Raw genomic sequence first — 23,535 nt, 5'->3', positions numbered from 1 at the left:
TCCATCCTCACCCTATATTCTCCACAAGGTAATTATTCCATAACCTCCAAAACATTCCTTTTAAATTATGTTAATTGGCTAATTAATGGATTTATTACCTAATTAATCCATTAATTACCAAATTAATCACCAATTGCACCCAAAAAATACACAAGAGGCCGGCCACCCTCTCTCCCAAGGGGACTTGCCATGCTCTATATATTCAACCTCATTTTCTCTAAAAACCTAAGTTCCAACACTCTTGCAAAACTCTCCAAACACTTTTCCCTCTAAATTTTAACTTTGGAATCGAAGGTTCTTCGGCCAAAGCCCCCCATTCATCGTGGAAGCATGAGGCTTTTGGCCTTAACCAAAGGTGTTAATTGTTTTGTAGGTGCAATTTGGTCCAAAATCAAGGAGGAAAAAATTTGCATCCACAGTTGATACTGAGATGATTTTTGGTGGCGCGGGTGCGGAATGTGAAGAGAATTGAGAAAATTAAGTTGGAAGAAAAAAATTAAAGAAACGCAACGAGATTGGGGCCATCCCTTCACCTCACAGATAGTTTTAAGTCCTTTATTGGCACCACTTCCAGTCTTCCAGCAGAGAGAACAGTATTGAAAAGCAACTTATGTGGCATGACAATTGACAAGCAGAAAAGAAAATTGGAGCTCAGCAGAGTTGCAGTTCCATCAAGAGAACTCCAAAGCGTGTGAAATCAAAGATTGATGCTTTGCCATACGATTTAATCAGCATAACTTTCACGCTGATGTAGTTACCTGAATACTTAGTGTGGCCCTTGCATTGTGTAGCTTTTTATCCAAGCATTCAGATTGATGAAGCCCATAGGGTGATGCCTCTTTCAAATTCCACGAAATTTCAACTGATGACATGTTGCCAGTGCTATCGCATACACTACAGCCACCATGTTGACAGGAGAAAGGCGTTGTTTTGCAGCACACGATCAAAATGAAGAATCTCATGGTGCCAAATAGCATTGGGACCATATCCCCGGGCCAGTAAACAGAAAGTCATTCTGCAGACTCTTCTTTTCCTTCCCATCCATTTCAGCTTCACGAACTTCTCCACTCTTTTGGAGAACAGCTAAAAGCATCAATATGTGCCCAAGAAAGCAGAAAACCCTTCCCCTTGAATTGTCTCAAAACATTTATTGTAAGTTTATCTTACATTGCCGGTCCCAAGCCCGGATAAAGGAGGAGGGGGAGGCGTCAGGTAGTCGACAGCCGGCACTCCATGATCACGTTGAATCCTTATGAAAATGAATCCAGAACGAAATCGCGCTAAAGCTAGGGCGTCACCCGTAAGTGGCGCGCTGTGTGGCCTGAGCACAGTGATAAGTGAGTAAGGGTCGCTGTATCTCCATCGGCACCCGGATGTAGTGTTAAATGAGCAAGGGGGCTATAGAAACTTCTTTTCGAACGACTCCACTCAAAGTTGTTTGGGAGCATATGCTCCTATCAACTTTACACGGGACACACAAAAGAAGTACTTTGATCCTATTAGACGGGGAAGGGTGAAGAAGCTAGGACAGAAGGGTAGAGTTCAAGAGAGCAAAATGCGTTTAGGAACGTGGAATATAGGAACCTTGACGGGAAAATCTATGGAAGTAGTAGAAGTTATGGTGAGGAGAAGGATAAATATTATGTGCCTACAAGAAACTAAGTGGGTTGGGTGTAAGGCAAAGGATCTAGAAAACTCAGGGTTTAAACTATGGTATTCGGGCACAAATAGAACGAGAAATGGTGTTGGCATCATCGTGGACAAGACCTTGACACAAGATGTTGTAGATGTCAAGAGGGTAGGAGATAGAATCATGGCAATCAAGATTGTAATAGGACAAGAACTTATCAATGTGATTAGTGCGTACGCACCTCAAGTAGGGTTGGATACGAGTTCGAAGGAGAAATTTTGGGAAGACCTTGGAGACTTGGTGCAAGGAATTGCTCAGACGGAGAAGTTATTTATAGGAGGAGATTTAAATGGACACGTGGGCAGGGAGACAGGCAACTATGGAGGTTTTCATGGTGGCCATGGTTTTGGGGAGAGAAACGAGGATGGGGAAGCTATCTTGGATTTTGCAATGGCATATGATCTCTTCTTAGCCAACACCTTCTTTAAGAAGAGAGAAGAACATGTGATCACCTACAAGAGTGGGTCGTCAAAAACACAAATAGATTTTCTTCTAATGAGGAAAGGGGATCGTATAACTTGTAAGGATTGCAAAGTTATACCAGGAGAGAGCGTGGCTAATCAACATCGCTTGTTGGTGATGGATGTACATATCAAACGAGTGAGAAAAAAGAACAAGACTTGGAAGTGCCCAAGGACTAGATGGTGGAATCTAAAAGAACAAAAACAAGCCATTTTCAAAGAGAAAGTAATCACCCAGTGTGTGTGGGATAGAGAGGGGGAAACTAACCAAATGTGGGATTCCATGGCTAGTTGTATCCGAAAAGTAGCAAAAGAGGTATTAGGAGAGTCCAAGGGCTTTGCCCCACACCAAAAGGAATCTTGGTGGTGGAATGAGGAGGTACAAACAAAGGTGAAGGCTAAGAAGGAATGTTGTAAAGCCTTATACAAGGATAGGACCAATGAAAATGGTGAAAGGTATAGAAAAGCGAAGCAAGAGGCGAAGAAAGCTGTGAGAGAAGCTAAGTTAGCGGCTTATGACGATATGTATAAGCGACTAGATACCAAAGAAGGAGAGTTGGATATCTATAAACTAGCTAGAGCAAGGGAAAAGAAGACAAGGGACCTAAACCAAGTGAGGTGCATCAAGGATGAGGATGGAAAGGTTCTTGCTACAGAGAACGCGGTTAAAGACAGATGGAAAGGTTATTTTCATAATCTTTTCAATGAAGGACATGAAATGAGTTCTTTTTTAGGGGAGTTGAGTAACTCAGAAGAGTGTAGAAACTACTCTTTTTATCGTAGAATCCGGAAGGAAGAAGTGGTTGTAGCTTTGAAGAAGATGAAGCATAGAAAAGCAGTAGGCCCAGACGATATACCAATCGAAGTGTGGAAAGTTTTGGGAGAGACAGGTATAACATGGCTCACTGACCTTTTCAATAGGATTTTGAAAACGAAGAAGATGCCAAATGAGTGGTGAACGAGCACTTTGGTGCCTATCTACAAGAATAAGGGCGATGTACAAAATTGCATGAACTATAGGGGTATTAAGCTAATGAGTCATACAATGAAGCTCTGGGAGAGAGTCATTGAGCATAGATTGAGGCAAGAGACACGGGTTTCAGACAACCAATTCGGGTTCATGCCAGGGCGCTCAACCATGGAGGCAATCTATCTCTTACGAAGATTGATGGAAAGATATAGAGATGTGAAAAAGGATTTACACATGGTCTTTATAGATTTGGAAAAAGCGTATGATAGGGTCCCAAGAGACATTCTTTGGAGGATTTTAGAGAAGAAAGGAGTACGAGTAGCATATATCCAAGCTATACAGGATATGTATGAAGGAGCAAAGACTGCCGTAAGAACTCATGAAGGACAAACCGAAAGCTTCCCCATAACTGTAGGATTACATCAAGGCTCATCCTTAAGTCCTTACCTTTTTGCGTTGGTAATGGATGAGTTAACAGGACATATTCAAGATGATATTCCTTGGTGTATGCTTTTCGCAGACGATATAGTGTTGATAGATGAAACTCAGGAAGGGGTAAATGCAAAGCTTAACCTTTGGAGAGAAGTGTTGGAATCTAAAGGTCTTCGCCTAAGCCGATCAAAGACAGAATATATGGAGTGCAAGTTCAGTGCAAATGGAGGCCAAAACGAGTTAGGGGTGAGGATCGGAGATCAAGAAATACCAAAGAGCGACCGTTTTCGTTACCTAGGATCTATCTTGCAAAAGAACGGAGAATTAGATGGAGATCTCAACCATAGAATACAAGCTGGATGGATGAAGTGGAAGAGTGCATCCGCCGTGTTGTGTGACCGCCGTATGCCACTGAAGCTCAAGGGAAAATTTTATAGGACGGCAATAAGGCCGGCGATGCTGTATGGCACAGAATGTTGGGCGGTGAAGCATCAACACGTACACAAAATTGGTGTAGCGGAGATGAGGATGCTTCGTTGGATGTGTGGGCACACGAGAAAGGATAAGATTAGGAATGAGGATATCCGGGGTAAAGTAGGAGTAGCCGAAATTGAAGGAAAGATGAGAGAAAATCGGTTACGGTGGTTTGGACATGTGCAAAGAAGGCCTACTGACGCTCCGATTAGAAGATGCGACTATGGGACAGAGGTTCAGGGCCAAAGGGGTAGAGGAAGACCTAGGAAAACTTTGGAAGAGACCCTAAGAAAAGACTTAGAGTACTTGGATCTAACGGAGGACATGACACAGGACAGAACACAATGGCGTTCTAAGATTCATATAGCCGATCCCACTCAGTGACTTGGATTTTCCAAGTCTCTAACCGAGAAGTTTTCCTCACTCGGGAAATTAAGGGAACACTACCTCAACCTATATGCTCCACTCACAAAGCTTCAACATACAAGCTTCAACAAAAGAAAATTCAAAGAACTTAGCGAAGAAGGCTTTGTTGTATTTAACACAATACGTTGAAATGAAGGAAAACTTATTTATTGATATCCCCGATAAGTTACAAATATGTACATATACTTGAGTCAAAATAAACAAACAAGAGGGAGCCTTCACAAAGGTTGCTTAGGAGAAGTCTCAGCAGTCGGTAGAGCCCCAGACAGAGAAGGCACCGGAGGGGGATGATTCGGAGCCTCAGTACTGGACAGAACCCTAGAAGGAGGAGGCATCAGAGGTTGATCATTTGGAGCTTCATTACGCGGTACAGCCCCAGAAGACGAAGGCAATAAATGCCTTTGGAACAAACCCACAAATCTCTGATGATCAAGTAAAACCTGACCATCAGATTCCTTCATCTGGTCAAGCTTCCTCTTCATGTTTGTAGCATAGTCATGTGCGAGCCGGTGCAACTGTTTATTCTCATGCTTGAGCCCTCTAATCTCCTGTTTGAGACTCATCACTTCAACCGCCAATGATTCAACTTGGCGGGTTCGAGCAAATAGGCGTTGGGCCATATTAGACACAGAACCTGCACACTGAACACTAAGAGCCAGAGAATCCTTAACAGCCAACTCATCAGACCGTTTGGAAAGTAGTCTGTTATCTTTGGGAGTGAGAATGTTCCTGGCCACTACCGCAGCGGTCATACATTCTTCATCACGGAATCCCCAACGGTAAGAGGACCAGTAGGGGAGACGAAGGATGGGCGCCATATGTTGTCTGGAGAAGGCGGGGCTGCCTCTTCAACAAGGTTCAAGTCAAAACGACGGTCGGAGGGGCTAGACATTTTCAAAGGTGTTGAAGAGAGAAGAGGTCGGACAAATCAAGATCTTAGAAGTGCAAGAATGGAGCTTCTACTGGTGGATATTCAAGTGTGCTTTGGAACTTAATGTCTGCCCCTATAAAAATCTGCACTCGATGAAGCTTCAAAAATCGAAGAGGCGCCTGCTCAGAAATCGAAGAGGCGTTTGCTTTCTCAAAAGCTGGGCTGCTCAGAGACCACGAGGGTCGATCTCAGAAATCGAAGAGGCGTTTGCTTTCTCAAAAGCTGGGCTGCTCAAAGACCACGAAGGCCGATCTCAGAAATCGAAGAGGCTTGCTTTCTCAAAAGCTGGGCTGCTCAGAGACCATGAGGGCCGATCTCAGAAATCGAAGAGGCACCTACTTTTCCAGCCCTGTCAGCACCTGTCACACGCACACTCAGCTTTGCGGAAATTATAGGCATTCTGTCGAAGATTTCTGGCGAAGTAGAAAGCACATGAATCGTACTGTTCAATCACCCACTTCCCACACGCAACAGTAGCTCATGGGTACCACATATAACTTTGCCAAAGTTCTCTGACAAAGTTGAGACACGTGAAGCTTGCAGCTCCCACTACATCGCTCTGACCAAGAAGGGTAAAAGATTAGCAAAGAAACAACACTAACAAAGTTTAGACACATAAATTTTGAAGGTCTAGCTACCATATTATTACCCACAATGGTAAAGGAACAGTACCACTGCTGGATAATTGGAAAGTCCCGGTGTGTCAACCTCTGTGCTTCGTGGCAAGGTAGACTAGCAAACATGCCCAACCTTTACTCACATTCGAGAAAACACTCCCAACAAGATTGCTTGCTCCAAAATCGAAGAGGCACCGCCCTCCGAATCTCGAGAGCCAGACTCCCAACATGATTACTTTCTCAAAAATCGAAGAGAGGGTAAAGGAACAGTACCACGGCTGGATAATCGGAAAGTCCCTGTGTGTCAACCTCTGTGCTTCGTGGCAAGGTAGACTAGCAAACATGCCCAACCTTTACTCACATTCGAGAAAACACTCCCAACAAGATTGCTTGCTCCAAAATCGAAGAGGCACCGCCCTCCGAATCTCGAGAGCCAGACTTCTAACATGATTACTTCCTCAAAAATCGAAGAGAGGGTAAAGGAACAGTACCACTGCTGGATAATTGGAAAGTCCCTGTGTGTCAACCTCTGTGCTTCGTGGCAAGGTAGACTAGCAAACATGCCCAACCTTTACTCACATTCGAGAAAACACTCCCAACAAGATTGTTTGCTCCAAAATCGAAGAGGCACCGCCCTCCGAATCTCGAGAGCCAGACTCCCAACATGATTACTTTCTCAAAATTCGAAGACACCGCTCTCCGAATCTCGAGAGCCAGACCCCCAGTAGGATTGCTTTCTCAAAAATCGAAGAGGCATCGTTCTCCGAATCTCGAGAGCCAGACCCCCAGTAGGATTGCTTTCTCAAAAATCGAAGAGGCATCACCGCCCTCCGAATCTCGAGAGCCAGACTCCCAACATGATTACTTTCTCAAAAATCGAAGACACCGCTCTCCGAATCTCGAGAGCCAGACCCCTAGTAGGATTGCTTTCTCAAAAATCGAAGAGGCATCGTTCTCCGAATCTCGAGAGCCAGATCCCCAACATGATTGCTTGTTCGAAAACCGAAGAGGCACCACTTTCCCAACTTCAAGAGCTGGATCTCCTTGGATAAAGCTTGTCTGTAATCTTCACACGCAACATCAGCTTTCCAGATACCACAGACCACTTTTTCAAAGTGCTCTGACAGAGTTAAAACTTGTGAAGCTGGCAGCTCCCACTACCGTGCTATGACCAAGCAGGGTAAAGGAATAGCATTATTACTTGATGTTAGGGAGACTCCTATATATGTCGACCTCCATCCCCAACGGACAGGCAGACCTGCAAAAATGCTCAACCCTTCCTCTTATCTGAGAGGGCACTCCCAACGAAGCCTTTCGAAATATTAAGCTTTCTTTCCCCCCGATAATACCTCTGTAAACAAGCTATACTAGAGCAAGAATATCTCATATCATCAGGGTTAAAAGCAAGAGTATCCCATATCATGCTTTTTCCCTGTCTTTTCTTTTGGCCTTGTTCTTACCTGCAAGACAAGGAGAAAGAGAGCAATCAGTCAGCACTTGGAATCAAGCTTCCAGCCAGGAACTGACTGCCTGGAACCCCTTACCTGATTACTTACCTGGCATTGCTCTCGAGTACTCATCTTCAACACCTTATGCTTCCAGGGAAGATCCCGCATCTGCCTGAGGAACAGATAGGGCAAGTGAGAAGGATACAAGGAAGCATGTGGAGACAAGCGTAACAGCACACGTGCCGATACATCCATTACTCTGTCAAAAGCAAAAGTATCCCATATCAGCAGGGTCGAACGTACTCTAGATTTGATGGACTTGTTTTGACCCTCAAATTCTTCAGTCGGCCTTATCTCTGGAGGAAACCAGAAAACCCTCCAGTCCAGTTCAAGAATAAGCCTGTGGAAAGTTACTTCTTCAAAAGCAAAAGTATCCCATATCATCTCTTCTCATTTTTCTTCTCTTTATCCTTCATGCTGCCTGCAAGATAGGGAGAATGTGAACAATCAGCCGGAGCTCTAATTGCTTACCTTGTCTGTCACCTCTTTCAGCAGATCCCCTAGCTCGGCGACTTGGGGGACTCCTATTACATGGTTTGTATCGTGCTTGACCAAGCCTGAAACTACAAGTAAGCTTCAAGTGACATTGATACATTACCTTGTGCATCTCCATCAGTTACAGATACCACCCCTGGATGGAGGAAGAGTACTTCTAGAGAAGATGCCACATCTACCTATGAGACAGATAAGGAAAGTCAAGACGATACCACACTCCAGTACTAAGAAGTTTCGTGGTTACGAGATCATTCTCCCACAATATTTCCTAATGTCATTTGTACTAAATCATTCACTTGTACTCACTAAAGGAGAGCTTGAACCTATGTACTTGTGTAAACCCTTCACAATTAATGAGAACTCCTCTATTCCGTGGACGTAGCCAATCTGGGTGAACCACGTACATCTTGTGTTTGCTTTCCTATCTCTATCCATTTATATACTTATCCACACTAATGACCGGAGCAATCTAGCGAAGATCACAAAAAGTGACCGTTTTCGCTACCTAGGATCTATCTTGCAAGAGAACGGAGAATTAGATGGAGATCTCAACCATAGAATACAAGCTGGATGGATGAAGTGTAAGAGTGCATCCGGCGTGTTGTGTGACCGTTGTAGGCCACTGAAGCTCAAGGGAAAATTTTATAGGACGGCAATAAGGCCAGCGATGTTGTATGGCACAGAATGTTGGGCGGTGAAGCATCAACACGTACACAAAATGGGTGTAGCGGAGATGAGGATGCTTCGTGGGATGTATGGGCACACGAGAAAGGATAAGATTGGGAATGAGGATATCCGAGGTTTGGACATGTGCAAAGAAGGCCTACTGACGCTCCGGTTCGAAAATGTGACTACGGGACAGAGGTTCAGGGCCGAAGGGGTAGATGAAGACCTAGGAAAACTTTGGAAGAGACCCTAAGAAAAGACTTGATTTTGGATCTAACGGAGGACATGACACAAAACCGAGCGCAATGACGTTCTAGGATTCATATAGCCGACCCCACTTAGTGGGAAAAGGCTTTGTTGTTGTTGTTGTATTAGCACTTCCAGCAGAGAATTACACCCAAATGCAAGTTCCAGTGCACTTGTGATCATTGATGGTTGGATATGGTAGCAGAATCCAGTTTTATTTTCGCGGTCCTTTCTGAGAAACAGATACAAAAGAGTGTAAACCAAGAAACACAAACCAACTGGAACTGCCGTCGTCACCAGAAGAAGCCCAGCCCTTGAGCCTTGCATGGATCCACAGATTTTGCATCGTAACCAAACACCTTCTCTGATAAAGCTCAAGAAAAGGCTTAGTGGTCTGGTGTTTGACAAGGACAACCTCAACAAACATAGGACCATTTGCAGCAGTAGCGTTCCAGCTGAGGGTCAGGCACATCACTGAATACCTAGTCTGCACACAATTGTTGTGCAGTTGAAAAAGAAATTTTTGTACAATTTTTCTTTTGCTTTAAACTAGTACTAGTATGACTATGTTTTCTGTACAATTTTTCTTTTTTATCATCCGACTACTATCTATCTAATTAAGGAGAGATTCACCCCTCTGCAGTTTAGCTGAATGCAAAGCTTCAAACGCTGTGGGAGGACATTTAGCCCTCAAAATGGACAATAAGTTTCTTGCTCCTTCTGTTTGCTCGTTCCATGTGGCAGGTAATGTGTTTTTGTACTTAAAAAGGAGGAGATCCTTTTGGTTTATGCCATTGACCATTTGGAAGAATATAAGCCCCACATCATTCATATCCTTTACATAACTTGCTTCTCTAGTGAGTTTGGCTACAATAAAGAGACAACTCAAATTAGATACCTTTACATAACTTGCTTCTCTAGTGAGTTTGGCTACAATAAAGAGACAACTCAAATTAGATACCAACTAGACTGTATGCATTAAGGAAAAATACACAGCCAACAACAAAAATGAGAGATAGGAAAACTGAAAATTCGATTGAAAAGAGGAAAAAGATTGAACATTTCCAAAAAATTACAGCAAATCTCAGGCCAAACGACCACCATTCCCTTCCTAGCTGCCTCTCCCCTCCGCAATCTGATACTGAGCCCTCTACCGAAGTGACATGAGAGAGAGGGAAAGAAGAAGGGTGGGGGTGGAGGAGGATGTGTTTGGTTGTGTTGGATGGTGGTGAGTGTGGCTGACGTACCTGGTTCTGCTTGTTGGGTATATTCTAGGAGGAGGAGCCACTGCTTGTTTGATCAATTTTGGATGTGACAGACCACTGAAATGAAGTTACTGGTTTTAGGATTTAACGGTTCCTTTCAACTTTCGGGTTTGAGATTGACAGTTTTTGGTCGGAATTTGGGATTGACATTGGGATGTAACTAGAGGAAGCAAATCAACCTTTCGGACATGTTGCTGCTTTTTGTTGCGTTGTTTATTTCCATAGGAGTGAACGTCGTCGATCAAACTTCTTCACTAGTTATTTGAACTGCAATGAATTGCTTTGGAGCTAAGAGTTCAATTTTTCATTTGAGTTTTGATTGTCACTTTTGGCATTAAAGGAATGCTACTTTTCGTTTCCCCTCGACATTAGAATGTATTCCAATTCACACTCTAGTTTGTATTTGTTGACTTATTGGTTTTGGTAATTTGAAATTTGGGGCTGACAGCGAATTTAAGATTTTTGAAGGTGAGTCAAAGGTTTAAGTTTGTAATTTTTCTTTAATTGTCTGGATGGTGAAGATTGAATGAAGGAAAAAATGAATATAAGTTGGATGAATATAAAGCCGGACGATTGAAGACTTGCCCCTAAGTTTGGTCATTCTAGAGTATAGACTTCAAATTAAATGCCAACTAAAAGAAATCAATTATTTAAATAAAACAACCACATAAATAAATAAAAATTGAAACATAAAACAAACTAAATCACTACTTACCTGTCCCAAAGTCACAAATTTTAAGCTGATCATCGTGAAGAAGTATGTTGTCAAGTTTTAAATCTCCGTGAATGACATCTTTGCTATGGAGGTATCTCAACCCCTCCAAGATCTGAATGAAGTAAGGCAATGCTTTACCCTCCAATCCTTTTTTGCCATTTTCTTTTTGGTCCTTAAGCAGTTCGTCCAGTGACCTGTGTGTCACATCATACAACAGCAGCACCGCTGCAACAACAACAAAAGTTACATACTTATGAACAATAAATAAAAATAAATAAACAAATCAAATTGCACATAAATATTGAGTATCAATTACCTGTCACATAGTTCCATTTGTATACAGATATAATGATAAGGCACTGCCGCTTTAAGATCGACCTCACCAAAAAATGTCCGGACACCTGGTGGCTCGTACCAAGTCTAATTTACAAGAATAAATTAATACAATATAAAATTGTATTCATAAATCAATAAAATAAAATTTATGAAAAGAGAAATGTGAAGAAGGTTAATTTGGTATATTAAAACTATTAAGGGTGTCTAGAGAAAAATAATAATAATAAACTGGGGTGTTATGAAAAACAAGGGGTTGCCTAGAAAAAAATTTACAATTTGGGTATATGATAAACAAAGGGTGTCTAGAGACGAACTAGCATTTTCGTGGTTAATAAAATTGACAAAAACCGGACAAGAATTGTGCTTTGGGCCCATTTTGCTTTACTAGGTCGTTTTGGGTCCATTTTGCTTTACTAGTGGACTGCATATTTTGGATGTACAGAGAAATAAAGCAACCAAATGGTGAAATTGGGTTTAAACCAAGAAAAATGTGACTATTGACTCGTTTGAAAAATTCTTTTAAATTGAAATATCTTTTAGACGATGATTATTGACACTCTAATTTTCTTCTTAATATAAGTTTGAAGTGCGCCGACTAGATTTTTAAAGTACCGATAACAATTCTCATGTTTTATATACAAACAACAATGGAAAAAATGGGTGTCCAAAGAAAAAAAATGTTTTTAAACAAAGAAGATAATAGGAAAAGAAGAGATTAGGATAGTGTTCATACTTACCGAGAAATAGCGAACCACGTTGGAATGAACGAGATTGCACATCTCCTTTGCCTCACTGAGAAATGCAAACAAAATTACAAAAAAAAGTATATAATATATACCAGCACTTTAAATTAGATAAATGAATAAAAATAAATAAAAAATATTATGATTTTTTTTTCACCTCTGCACCTTCTCAAATGAAAGATTGTCCTGCCCGAAACGTACCCATTTCACGGCATAATCGTTGCCGTCCGAGATGTGACTACAACCACAACAAATCCAAAAGCTCCTTTTCCTATTAACTCATAAATAACAATAAGTCAAACTACTTAAATATATAAATGGGACACTTTGGATGCGATCCTTAGTTATCAATATTCTTTGATTGAAATCTTGTTAGTTTTTAGTTTTTGATTGAGGTCCCTGACATTAATGTAATAATGTAAGTTACTATATTTTGTAAATTAAAAATTAAAAATTGAAATTTGTAATTGTTTATATTAATGAGATTTTAAATAAAACCCATAATTTATGGGATTAAAAATAATAAAATATAAATTATACTCTCTATTATATTGTGTGTGTGTATGTGTGTACATATATGTATGGGTACATTAACCAAAATTAACAAAAAAAATTATTGTACCAAAACATCGATACATTCTCAAATCAACGAAAAAGAATGTACCCATATAAGTTTAAACATGGATTAAAAAATTTGAATGGATTTTATATTAAAAAAGGGTACATTTTACATATAACAAATTGATATATTTGAGAATGGGTACATTTAAGATTTAAAAATTGAAAAATTATATGAATGGGTACATTTAAGATTAAAAATTAAGAATCTTTTTATATATAAAAAAAACTAATAGGTACAAACTTAATTTAATTTTTTTATTATTTTGGAAATGTTTGAATTGAAAATTAATTAGAAGTTTAATAGAGATGTGAGTATTAAACCCTAAATTAATTACTAATTTTTATATTAAAAAATTATATAATAAACATGTAAATTCATTATCACATTAATTCTAGGGACTTGAATCAAAATTTGATAACTAATAAGGTCTTAGTTAATAAACAGTAAGAACTAGGGATCGGATACTAATGTTTCCTATATAAATAGATTAAAAATCAAATAAAATTTACAAATAAAAAGAAAAATAATACAAAAATCAAGTAATTCAACTAACCTAGCAGTTTGCGGTGTATGTATTCGCTTTCGTATTTCGATGCCTTGATAAGAAAACACAAGATTAAATTAGATTAAAGATTAAAGATTAAAGAAAACCTTAATAAAATCAAGACAAAAAAAAAAACAATTAAAAAAATAAAAACAATTACCTTCCCGCCAATCTTTCTGCAAACGAAAATTTCTGTTTTCTTAATCGGACAAAGGACCGATTCCGTCTCCAGGCATGCTCTAATGCATTCAAATCATCCCTCACAGTGTTCGTCATAGCAGAGCAGAGCTACAAGCTGCAGCATTTACCTGTCGGATTTCAAGAAATGGAGGAAAAGCTATGAGCTACATTTCAAGAAATGGAGAAAGAGTTATAAATACTCATAACATTTGAAGGATATTACATATCAAACCTGAAATTCCGATATAGATTCGTCCCTCGCACTCCTGTTCTTCGTAGGAGAGCAGAGCTCCGATTTACTGGTCTGATTTCAAGAAATGGAGGAAAAGCAATTAACTACATTTCAAGAAATTGAGAAACAGTTATAAACACTCATAACATTTGAAGGATATTATATATCAAACCTGAAATTCCGATCTAGATTCGTCGCTCACACTCCTGTTCTTCGTAGGAGAGCAGAGCTCCGATTTACTGGTCTGATTTCAAGAAATGGAAGAAAAGCTATAAACTACATTCAAGAAATTGAGAAAGAGTTATAAATACTCATAACATTTGGAGGATATTATATATCAAACCTGAAATTCCGATCTAGATTCGTTCCTTGCAGTTCTGTTCGTCGAGGAGAGCGGAGCTCCGAGCTGTTTGCTTCTCCGATTTGTTTCTGGTTCGAGAAATGGAGGGAAGGTTGCTTATTTGAAGAATCAGACACGGCGTCGTTCGGGCCGTTTAGTCGAGTGTTATCTAAATACCCTAAATAACCCTATTCTCAGCCATTATTAGTAGGGGCAAAATGGTATATATATATAGAGTTGCCAACCAGGATCGAAGTTATCGGTTTTGTATTCAAGTTTTAAATCCCCTTTCAATCCCTGTAGGTCTTCAGAGTCTAACCTAATTTAGTTCCTTTCCTCCAATTTTACTCCCCTCTCTACCTGTGGCGATTTGTTGCAGAATTCAACACTGACCCATTGGGCATGATATAAAGGGTATTCAGGGTAATCTTCACCATTCCAGACTGATTTTGGGGGCGAGACATCTGATTACTGATTTCTTAATCAGAAAGCAGCCAAATCCAGTTGGGTCCAAATATCTTATAAACCGATGTGATGATAAAATCAGGCCGGAAAAGGGTCAATCCAAGTGAATCCATGCCCTTGGGGACCCAGTGAGCCAGCACCAAGCAAGACATGCCAATTGTTCTGCCGAGCCAGTGCCAGTGCCATCCATTGGTAAGACTAACCAGGCTCTCTTTCTCCCTAAATGTTGGGAGGTTGTGAAAGAGGCAGGATATAACAATATCATGATATCTGTTTGTTTTTTTATATAATAGTTGTGCACATTTTCTGGTGTTATAAGTCGAGCAAACTACCTGAAATCATTTGCTCATTTATATCTGCAGGATATAACAACATCATGATATCTGTTTGTTTTTTTATATAATAGTTGTGTACATTTTCTGATGATGATACGTATCTTCAACTCAATTACGTATGTTTGCATCATAATTATAACTACTGGACCAAATTCTGGAATGATGGCATTCTAAAACCCGGTAAAGTAGTTCTAAGTCAGCCGCGCTACGTATCTGACAATTATCTAGACTGTTGTAGTGGGTTAATTCTGTTCTTTAACCTAAGACTTGTCAATTCTGTGTGTTCAACCCCATCACTGAACCACATGTCTCCATACCTATAGCGTGTGCACATGAGCGTGAGCATTTTTGCGCTGCCTTGGCTTTTGACCCTGTTGAATCCAACCACTAGAGTTATTCGAATTGATCATTCCCCACAATCCAAATCCAGTGGTTCCACAGTCCCAACGCGAACCTTCACCCCGATGGCAGACATATTTCGCAATCTGGACAGTGGGTCAACTTGACCCCATGTTCATTGATGGGTTTAAAAGTTCCAAGGTTTGCAGGCATTTTGTATACTTGCAGGGGGTGTTATATGGCCTTGCTAGTTCACAGGAAGGTTTGTGTATTGACCTCAATACCATTAAAGCTTGAGCCTTTGAATGCTCTCGTGTTCTTGCGGACGATGATAGGACCAGTGAGCAATGGGATGTCTTGGGATGTCAAAGGATCTTGTTTGTTATGTAACATGTGATGGTTCAAATACTTTTCGTTTTTGGTCTTATAATGATCAATGTGAATCTGGTGACCAATGGACTCTCAAATATAGTGTTGTTAGGAATAGTTTGGTATGGGGGGCGGATACAATGTTTATACCCAGTGCAGATATAGTGTTTAAACCCAATGCAATAAGTCTGAATGCTCATGTCATCTTCTATGACACTTCAGAATTGATCTTTAGCTGGGACTTTGAAAGCCAGAAATGTAAACTGTTCAACAAGTCGAAGGTAAAGATGGCTCAAAACCTGGTTATAACTTTCCTTTCTTTACCCAACGTCCTTGCTTGATACCTTACTACAGATTGGGTGAGAGGAATATTGCCGGCTTTACTCCATTGTAAGTAGATTGTCTCCTTCTCTCTTTTATATTTCTTATATGTTATATAAGTACATGCACAGTGATGTTAGTACTTTTTAAGGTTATTATCATTGTCATTAAGAAAGCATTGAACCCATATACTTGGATACTTGAACATGTTAAGACTATCGGTTTGTTTTTATATGAATTAATTTGGGATGCAAACAATTTTTCCATTATTATTATAAATAAGGGAAAATCTCATTTGAATTCACCAAAAAAAACTCCAAATTTAAAGGAAAAGTTGACGGACCTAAGAAGAGAGAAATTGCACACATTTTAAGAGATTAGGAATAGGAGGTCTTGAAACTTGATAGAAAGTTCAGCGGACAAATAAAAAACAAATGATAAATACAGGGGGAATTGCTATATTTTTCCCCCTTAATTTTAATAATGGATAATGGATTAGTTGCTGCTTAGATGAGTTTGGAGACAGTGTTGTTTCCAAAGAGTATGTTTTGGTTTTTTTCTAAAACTTACAAGATACCAGACACAATGCGTACTGCAAAACACCCTAATTTGCAGTGCAAAACATGGCATCAGTCAATTTTTTTATTTAAGCTCACAACCTATATCTTGACAGTTGAAAAGATGAATCTTTTCGTACTTAGCCTAAATATCTAAGCTATTTGTGATGCAATTAACCTTGATTTTCTTTGTTCTTTCACATTAAGCTTAATTTGTTGGTACATATGCTCCTCACAATATTTTCTCTCATATTTTTCCTACTGAACAGATCAGGGAACCTTTTGAAGGGAGCAGAGATTTCGAGTGCGGAAGCATTACCATGTGAGTGTGATAATCTAAAAGATAGCTTTCAAGTTGTACGCGGTCGTTCATATTGGAATATGTTGTTCAAGAGGCGGTTTCTTTTTCCAAGTGAAATGCAGTTATGTGTAGGAATGGAGCTGCCGGATTAAAGGTGATTTTCAGACTATCCGATCACCATGAATAAGATTTCTACTTTTCAGATTAGGTGGTTTCTTTAAATAAAAATTTAGATTAGATCAAATCAAAGTAATTTTGGAATTTCCAGAATATAATTCATTATTCATATAATTTACAAGTTTTTGAATTTTTTCAACCTTTTTAAAGTATATAATGACAATTTTGAATTGATAAAATGTTAACATATCAACAGTATTACGGCGAGAATCAGCCAGCTCACGAACACTAACCTTCATTATTAGCTGGATCAGCGAGTGTTAATTCAGGATTAAGAGTCAATTAAAAGCTTACTTTGTTAATTGTTATCCTGATACATTTCGTGACTCCTTAATTTAATAATACATTGTTAAGTTTGTGAATCTCTTATGCTTCCAATTGTTGGGATAACTTGTATAAAAACAGGTTTATCGCTACTTGACTCTTTAATTTAATAATGCATTGTTATATGAAGAAAAAACTTACACTTGACAATGTACTGTTGAAAACATGAGAGTTTGATACCGTCCAGGGTTATGTTGCTCAATTGCTAATATAGAATAACATCATAAGTCGTAAAAGTTGTCTAAAGTTCTAAGAATGCGCCACCACTTTGTATGTTTCTCCCTCTTGAAAGGATACTATGTACAATCTTACGTGGATCTCCTTTATCTATCATTATCAATGTACATTTTCTAAAATTACGAGTGAATTTGTCTGAAATCATTTGCTCATTTATATTTGCATTATAATTATATTGTGATATACGAGTGGTCTAGAAACTAGAAAGAGGTGAGAACCTTATAAGTCGCATGCGCAAATGATGTTCAACTGCAGTTATTCATGATGAGCCCTTATGTCTTAAAAACACTAGAAACTGATCAGAAGGAAGCTTGCATAACATTTTTTGTTTACAAGTATATTTCCCCTTGGTTTTTTCAGGGTAAGTACCATATGTCATGGAAAGTGCTTGATGTTACTGGGTTTTCCAGTTCAAGGTTGAGTACCACACATCACAGGCTTCGGTATCCCTATCTAAACAGGTCAGCTTTTAGCTTAGGTACCTCTTTTCCTTTTTTCCTGCTCAACAAAGAATTTCCACTAGTCGTAATCGATAACTTAGGGTTCTTTGTACATTTTTGTTTGATCGACATAAGTTGGATTATTCTCGGAGGCGGTTCAAAGTCATACAAACAAGTGATTTACTGCTGTCAATGTGAATTTTTTCATTGTGTTATGTAGCATTGCATCGATGTACGTGGATTGAATGCTTCTTTGAAAATGACCATAAGGAAAACCATTTTGTTTTTATATCTATCTTCTGCTTTCTTTGTCGAACAAGTTCATTAGGATAGTAACTAGGGTTCTTCCGCTCTTCCGCTCATCATTTTAAGGGACTCATTTAGTCAGCGCTTGCTGTGGCTTCCAGTTAAGGGCTCTGTTATGTAATTCCAAACTGAATGTAGTCGTGAATTCTTATGTTGCATGTCACAAGGAATTGCCCACAAACGAAGAACAATATGGTATTATTTTGTTATGTTGTATTTTCCCAAGTCACCAAAAGTTATTGCGTTTTTATATTCGATCAACTTTCAGTATACGATTTCCATTTACGGATAAATGTTTATTAACTTCAGAATTTATGTTTTATTTTTCTTTTGTTGACAAATGATAGAATAACTTATACTAATCACTCGTTTACGTTGCCGTAATCAAAATAGGAAAAAATGGATTGAGAATGAATTGAATTGACAAGGAGTTAGAATGAGGAGTGAGAATCAGATTTTTGTTGAAGATATTAACTTCAATGTTCTAAAATCAAAGTAGGAGTCAAATTGACCTAATTCACCTGAATTGGAATAAGAATCAATATGAAATTTAAGGGTAATGCTAGAGAAACTAAATTTTTTAAACCAAATTGATTATTTGATTATTACTTAAGTATTCGTTAACGTACTTATTTTCTATTGGTAACACATCATTTGGTATGAAAGTTTGGTCTCCTTAGCATTATTATTTATAAAATAAAAAAATTAAACAAAATCTTTATTTTATTCATATATTTATTTTTAATTAGTTTTTTTTTCCAAATTTTAATTTGTTGTTTTTATTTTCCGGCAAAAAAAATAGTTGTTTTCATTTGTTTGGTTGATAACGAACATGTGTCATCTCCGGATCCATGTATCCTAATCCACCAAATTCATGAATCCGGACTGTTGAAATTTGATTCAACGGCTAAAGTTATTATAAATTTTAAAGTGAAAATTTGTTTGTAGCCGTTGAATCAAATTTTAATGGTCCAGATACATGGATTTGGTGGATTAAGATACATGAATCCAGAGAGGACCCATGTCCGTTGATAACTTGACATGAAGAGTTAAAATGTCGTGACTATAAAAAATTTGTCTTTTTTTATAAATTTTTTTGGTTAAAGAATAGTTTAAAAAAACTCGCCAAATTCATATTCCTCGAAGACCAAACAAGATTATAACCCACCCATTCCACTCTACAGCCCAGAAAGCCACTAAGCATGATTATACCCACCAAACACAATTATAGCCAAATTCAGCTTCCCGGCAACCAATTTCATCGTGCATAGCACGATTTCGAAAGCAATTGTAGCCGTCAAGGACCAGACGAGCATTGATATTGCCAAAGTCGCGAGCAATCTGGCTCTAGACCTCGTGTTTGCGGTCGTGAAAGCGACATCACACGAGGACTAACCAGTGAGCGAGAAACACGTCCACCATCTCTTAAGCGAGAATCACAAGGATGAGCAGACAAATGAGAGGGCATAAAAGATGGAAAAATGCATTCCGATTCCCTTACCCTCTCGGAACTCAAATACATCATCTATATAGGGAATTCAATTTCAAGAGTTAGGCCATCTCCAACCGATGGCTGGTCAGGCCATCTCCAACCGAAAGGTTCAGATGGCAAGAGGGCCGAAAATTGCCCTAAAACCGTCTCCAACCGAGGGCTAGGCCAGAGGACTCTGGAATCTGGGAGGGTCCCACGGAATTTCAAAGGGCCAAAGGGCCAAAGGGCTGGCTGCTTTCGGCCGGCTAGCTAGCCTCGGGCTGGCTATTTTTTTTTTATAGTTTTTCTATTACTGTCGGTTATAACCGACAATAATAGTTATTCAAAGGCAATTTTTTTTAATTACTATTAGTGTCGGTTATAACCGACACTAATAGTTTGAAATTTTTTGAATATAACGGCTAGTAGCCGTTGTATTAACTTTGTTATTTTTTTATATGAATTTAAACTTGTTTTTTTCCCTTTTTTTTCCTTTTCATATGAATCAAATTTTGTTTCATATTGTTTTTCAATTCTATTTTACAAAATTTGTTTCAATTTTTTTTAAATTCTATTTTTTTTCCTATAACTTCTATTTTACAAAATTTGTTTCAATTTTTTTTAAATTCCATTTTTTTCCTATAACTTCTATTTTACAAAATTTGTTTCATATTTTTTTTTAAATTCCATTATTTTCCTATAACTTCTATTTCACAAAATTTGTTTCAATTTTTTTTAAATTCTATTTTTTTCCTATAACTTCTATTTTACAAAATTGGATTCATATTTTTTTTTCATATAACTTCTATTTTACAAAATTTGTCATATTTTTTAAAATTCCTTTTTTTTCCTATAACTTCTATTTCACAAAATTTGTTTCATATTTTTTTTCAATTCTATTTTTTTCCTATAACTTCCTAGGCCACTTATACAACATTAAATTAAATTAAGTAACATGAAACAACATTAAACAATATGAAATAACATTAAATAACATTAACCAACATACAAATTATATAACATAAAAAAAAATTTAACAACATGAAACTTAAACAACATTTTTAAAAACATTTAACCGTTGGATTTGAATTTAAATTGTAGTTTTTAAATAATAAATTATGTTTGGCCCTCGGTTGTAGACGGTTTTTTGTGACAGGGCTAAAACGAGCCCTCTGGCCCTTTGGCCCTCGGTTGGAAACGGAGACAAATATGGCCCTGTACTGTTCATTAAAATATTAGGCCATCTCCAACCGATGGCTGGCCAGAGGGCTCGTTTTAGTCCTCTGGCCCTCCAAGATTCTCCAAGATATTAATATTTTAATGAACAGTACATGGTCATATTTTCCTCCGTCTCCAACCGAGGGCCAGAGGGCCAGAGGGCTCGTTTTAGCCCTGTCACAAAAAACCGTCTCCAACCGAGGGCCAAAGGGCCATAGGGCCAAACATAATTTATTATTTAAAAACTACAACTTAATTTTATTTAAAAATCATGTTAGTTAGTGTTGTATAATTTTTATGTTGGTTAATGTTATTTAATGTTGTTTCATATTGTTTAATGTTGTTTCATGTTACGTAATTTAATTTAATGTTGTATAATGGCTTAGGAAGTTATAGGAAAAAAATAGAATTTAAAAAAAATATGAAACAAATTTTGTGAAATAGAAGTTATAGGAAAAAAATGGAATTTAAAAAAAATATGAAACAAATTTTGTAAAATAGAAGTTATATGAAAAAAAAATATGAACCAAATTTTGTAAAATATAAGTTATAGGAAAAAAATAGAATTAAAAAAATTGAAACAAATTTTGTAAAATAGAAGTTATAGGAAGTTATAGAAAAAAAAAGGTTTAAATTCATAAAAAAAAAAGAGGTTTACAACGGCTAGTGGCGCTAGCCGTTGGAAGTTTAAATTCAAATTGTTATTTCTGTCGGTTATAACCGACAGAAATGAGAAACATTAAAAAAAAAATAGTCAGCCCGGGGCTGGCTGGCTGGCCGAAAGCAGCCAGCCCTCCAGCCCTCCAGCCCTCTTCGATCCCATGGGGCCCTCCCAGATTCCCGAGCCCTCTGGCCTAGCCTTCGGTTGGAGACGGTTTTAGGGCTATTTTCGGCCCTCTGGCCCTCTGGACACCCTTCGGTTGGAGATGGCCTTAATATCTTGGAGGGCCAGAGGACTAAAACGAACCCTCTAGCCAGCCCTAGGTTAGAGATGGCCTTAGGCCATCTCCAACCGAAGGGTCCAGAGGGCCAGAGGGCCGAAAATAGCCCTAAAACCGTCTCCAACCGAGGGCTAGGCTAGAGGGCTCTGGAATCTGGGAGGGCCCCACGGGATCGGAGAGGGCTGGAGGGCTGGCGGCTGGCTATTTTTTTTTAATGATTTCCTATTGCTGTCGGTTATAGACGACAGCATTAAAGATATTCTTTTTTTAATAGTTCTACTATTAGTGTCGGTTATAACCGACACTAATAGTTTGAAATGTTTTTTAATATAACGGCTAGTAGCCGTTGTATTATTAGGCCTCTTTTTTTTTCTTTTTTTTAATGAATTTAAACTTCTTTTTTTTTAATGAATGTAAACTTCTTTTTTTCCCCTTTTTTTTTCCTTTTCATATGAATCAAATTTTGTTCCATATTTGTTTTCCTATAACTTTTATTTCACAAAATTTGTTTCATATTTTTTTTCAATTCTATTTTTCGTATAACTTCCTAGGCCATTTATACAACATTAAATTGTAGTTTTTAAATAATAAATTATATTTGGCCCTATGGCCCTCGGTTGGAGACGGAGGCAAATATAGCCATGTACTGTTCATTAAAATATTAATATCTTGGGGAATCTTGGAGGGCTAGAGGGCTCAAACGAGCCCTCTGGCCAGCCTTCGGTTGGAGATGGCCTTAGAGGACTCGTTTTAGCCCTCTGGCCCTCCAAGATTCTCCAAGATATTAATATTTTAATGAACAGTACATGGCCATATTTGCCTCCGTCTCCAACCGAGGGCCAAAGGGCTCGTTTTAGCCTTGTCACAAAAAACCGTCTCCAACCGAGGGCCAAAAGGTCATGGGGCCAAAAGGTCATGGGGCAAAACATAATTTATATTGTGAGTTTTTATTTTCATTATTTTTTATATGTAGAATGCAAGATGAGATATTTAATTTAATTGAAATCCAATTCATATTTATTTTGATTATGTTGATGGTTTGTTTATATTGTGAGTATTTATTTTGAATATTTTGTATATGTAGAATATATTTAATTTAATTGAAATTCAATTCATATTTATTTTGATTATATTGATGATTTGTTTATATTGTGAGTTTTTTCATTTTAACACCAATTATTTTGTTAAAAATTAGTAAAAAAATTTATTATTGTTCCATCATGGAACTTCCATGCACAGATTAATTCGAATTATTTTGGTGCAGTGTCGAATTAATCTGTGCATGGAACTTCTATGCACAGATTAATTCGACACTGCACCAAACGCCCGACTAATGTAGTTAGTACCATCCGACGACTATTTATCATATCCGATTGAAATAGTCAGTACAGTCCGAAGTACCAAACGAGGCTAAAAAAAAATTTCGCGCTACGCGCGCTATGACCCCACAAACATTATTTCCTGGATCCGCCACTGGCTATTAGTGTCGGTTATAACCGACACTAATAATATAATATATATTATTTTTGTCGGCTATAACCGACAGAAATAACAAAGCATTAAAAAAAAAATAGCCAGCCAGCCCAACAACCCTCCAGTCCTCTAGCCCTCTCCGATCCCGTGGGGCCCCTCCCAGATTCCAGAGCCCTCTGGCTTAGCCATCGATTGGAGACGGTTTTCGGGCTATTTTCGGCTTTCTGGCCCTCTGGACCTTTCGATTGGAGATGACCTTAGATTCCTTAATTTGTGTGGGCTCCAACTCTCTCTTGATTTCTCAATATTTGGTAAACATGAGTTTTCTATAATCAAAATTACGTTTTTTTTTTTTTACGATTACCTTT

The 23,535-nt window shown here is 38.2% G+C and overlaps 2 protein-coding genes and 1 pseudogene across 2 annotated transcripts in view; 2 read left to right on the top strand and 1 right to left on the bottom strand.

Moving 5' to 3' along the window:
- Window positions 1-9,529: 9,529 nt before the first annotated feature.
- On the bottom strand, window positions 9,530-13,417 carry LOC126602813 (mitogen-activated protein kinase homolog MMK1-like). The gene is made up of 6 exons (XM_050269668.1): window positions 13,302-13,417; window positions 12,133-12,213; window positions 11,970-12,024; window positions 11,238-11,316; window positions 10,897-11,121; window positions 9,530-9,783 (listed from the first exon to the last, which is right to left on the bottom strand). Exons 1-6 carry the CDS (start codon window positions 13,415-13,417, stop codon window positions 9,530-9,532), a joined length of 810 nt encoding a protein of 269 aa, XP_050125625.1.
- A 744-nt stretch (window positions 13,418-14,161) lies between these two features.
- Window positions 14,162-23,535, top strand: part of LOC126603924 (uncharacterized) — a 40,419-nt gene continuing 31,045 nt past the window's right edge. The window contains exon 1 of the mRNA XM_050270957.1: window positions 14,162-15,372. The gene's annotated coding sequence lies outside the window, so the exon portion shown is untranslated. The remainder of the gene's footprint in view (window positions 15,373-23,535) is intronic.
- On the top strand, window positions 15,370-18,047 carry LOC126603922 (uncharacterized; annotated as a pseudogene).

Source organism: Malus sylvestris, chromosome 15 (assembly GCF_916048215.2).
Source record: "Malus sylvestris chromosome 15, drMalSylv7.2, whole genome shotgun sequence".
NCBI lineage: Eukaryota > Viridiplantae > Streptophyta > Magnoliopsida > Rosales > Rosaceae > Malus > Malus sylvestris.
Note: the sequence above shows the minus strand (reverse complement) of the source record. Positions and strands in the feature narration are given on the sequence as shown.

Bases quoted from the DNA above. Each gene is read 5' to 3' on its own strand.
- LOC126602813 (XM_050269668.1), bottom strand. From the start codon at position 13,417: ATGACGAACACTGTGAGGGATGATTTGAATGCATTAGAGCATGCCTGG. The intron at 12,025-12,132 runs GTGAAAAAAAAA...TGCATTTCTCAG, and splicing joins TCATTTGAGAAGGTGCAGAG to TGAGGCAAAGGAGATGTGCA. The intron at 11,317-11,969 runs GTAAGTATGAAC...CTTGTAAATTAG, and splicing joins ACGTGGTTCGCTATTTCTCG to ACTTGGTACGAGCCACCAGG.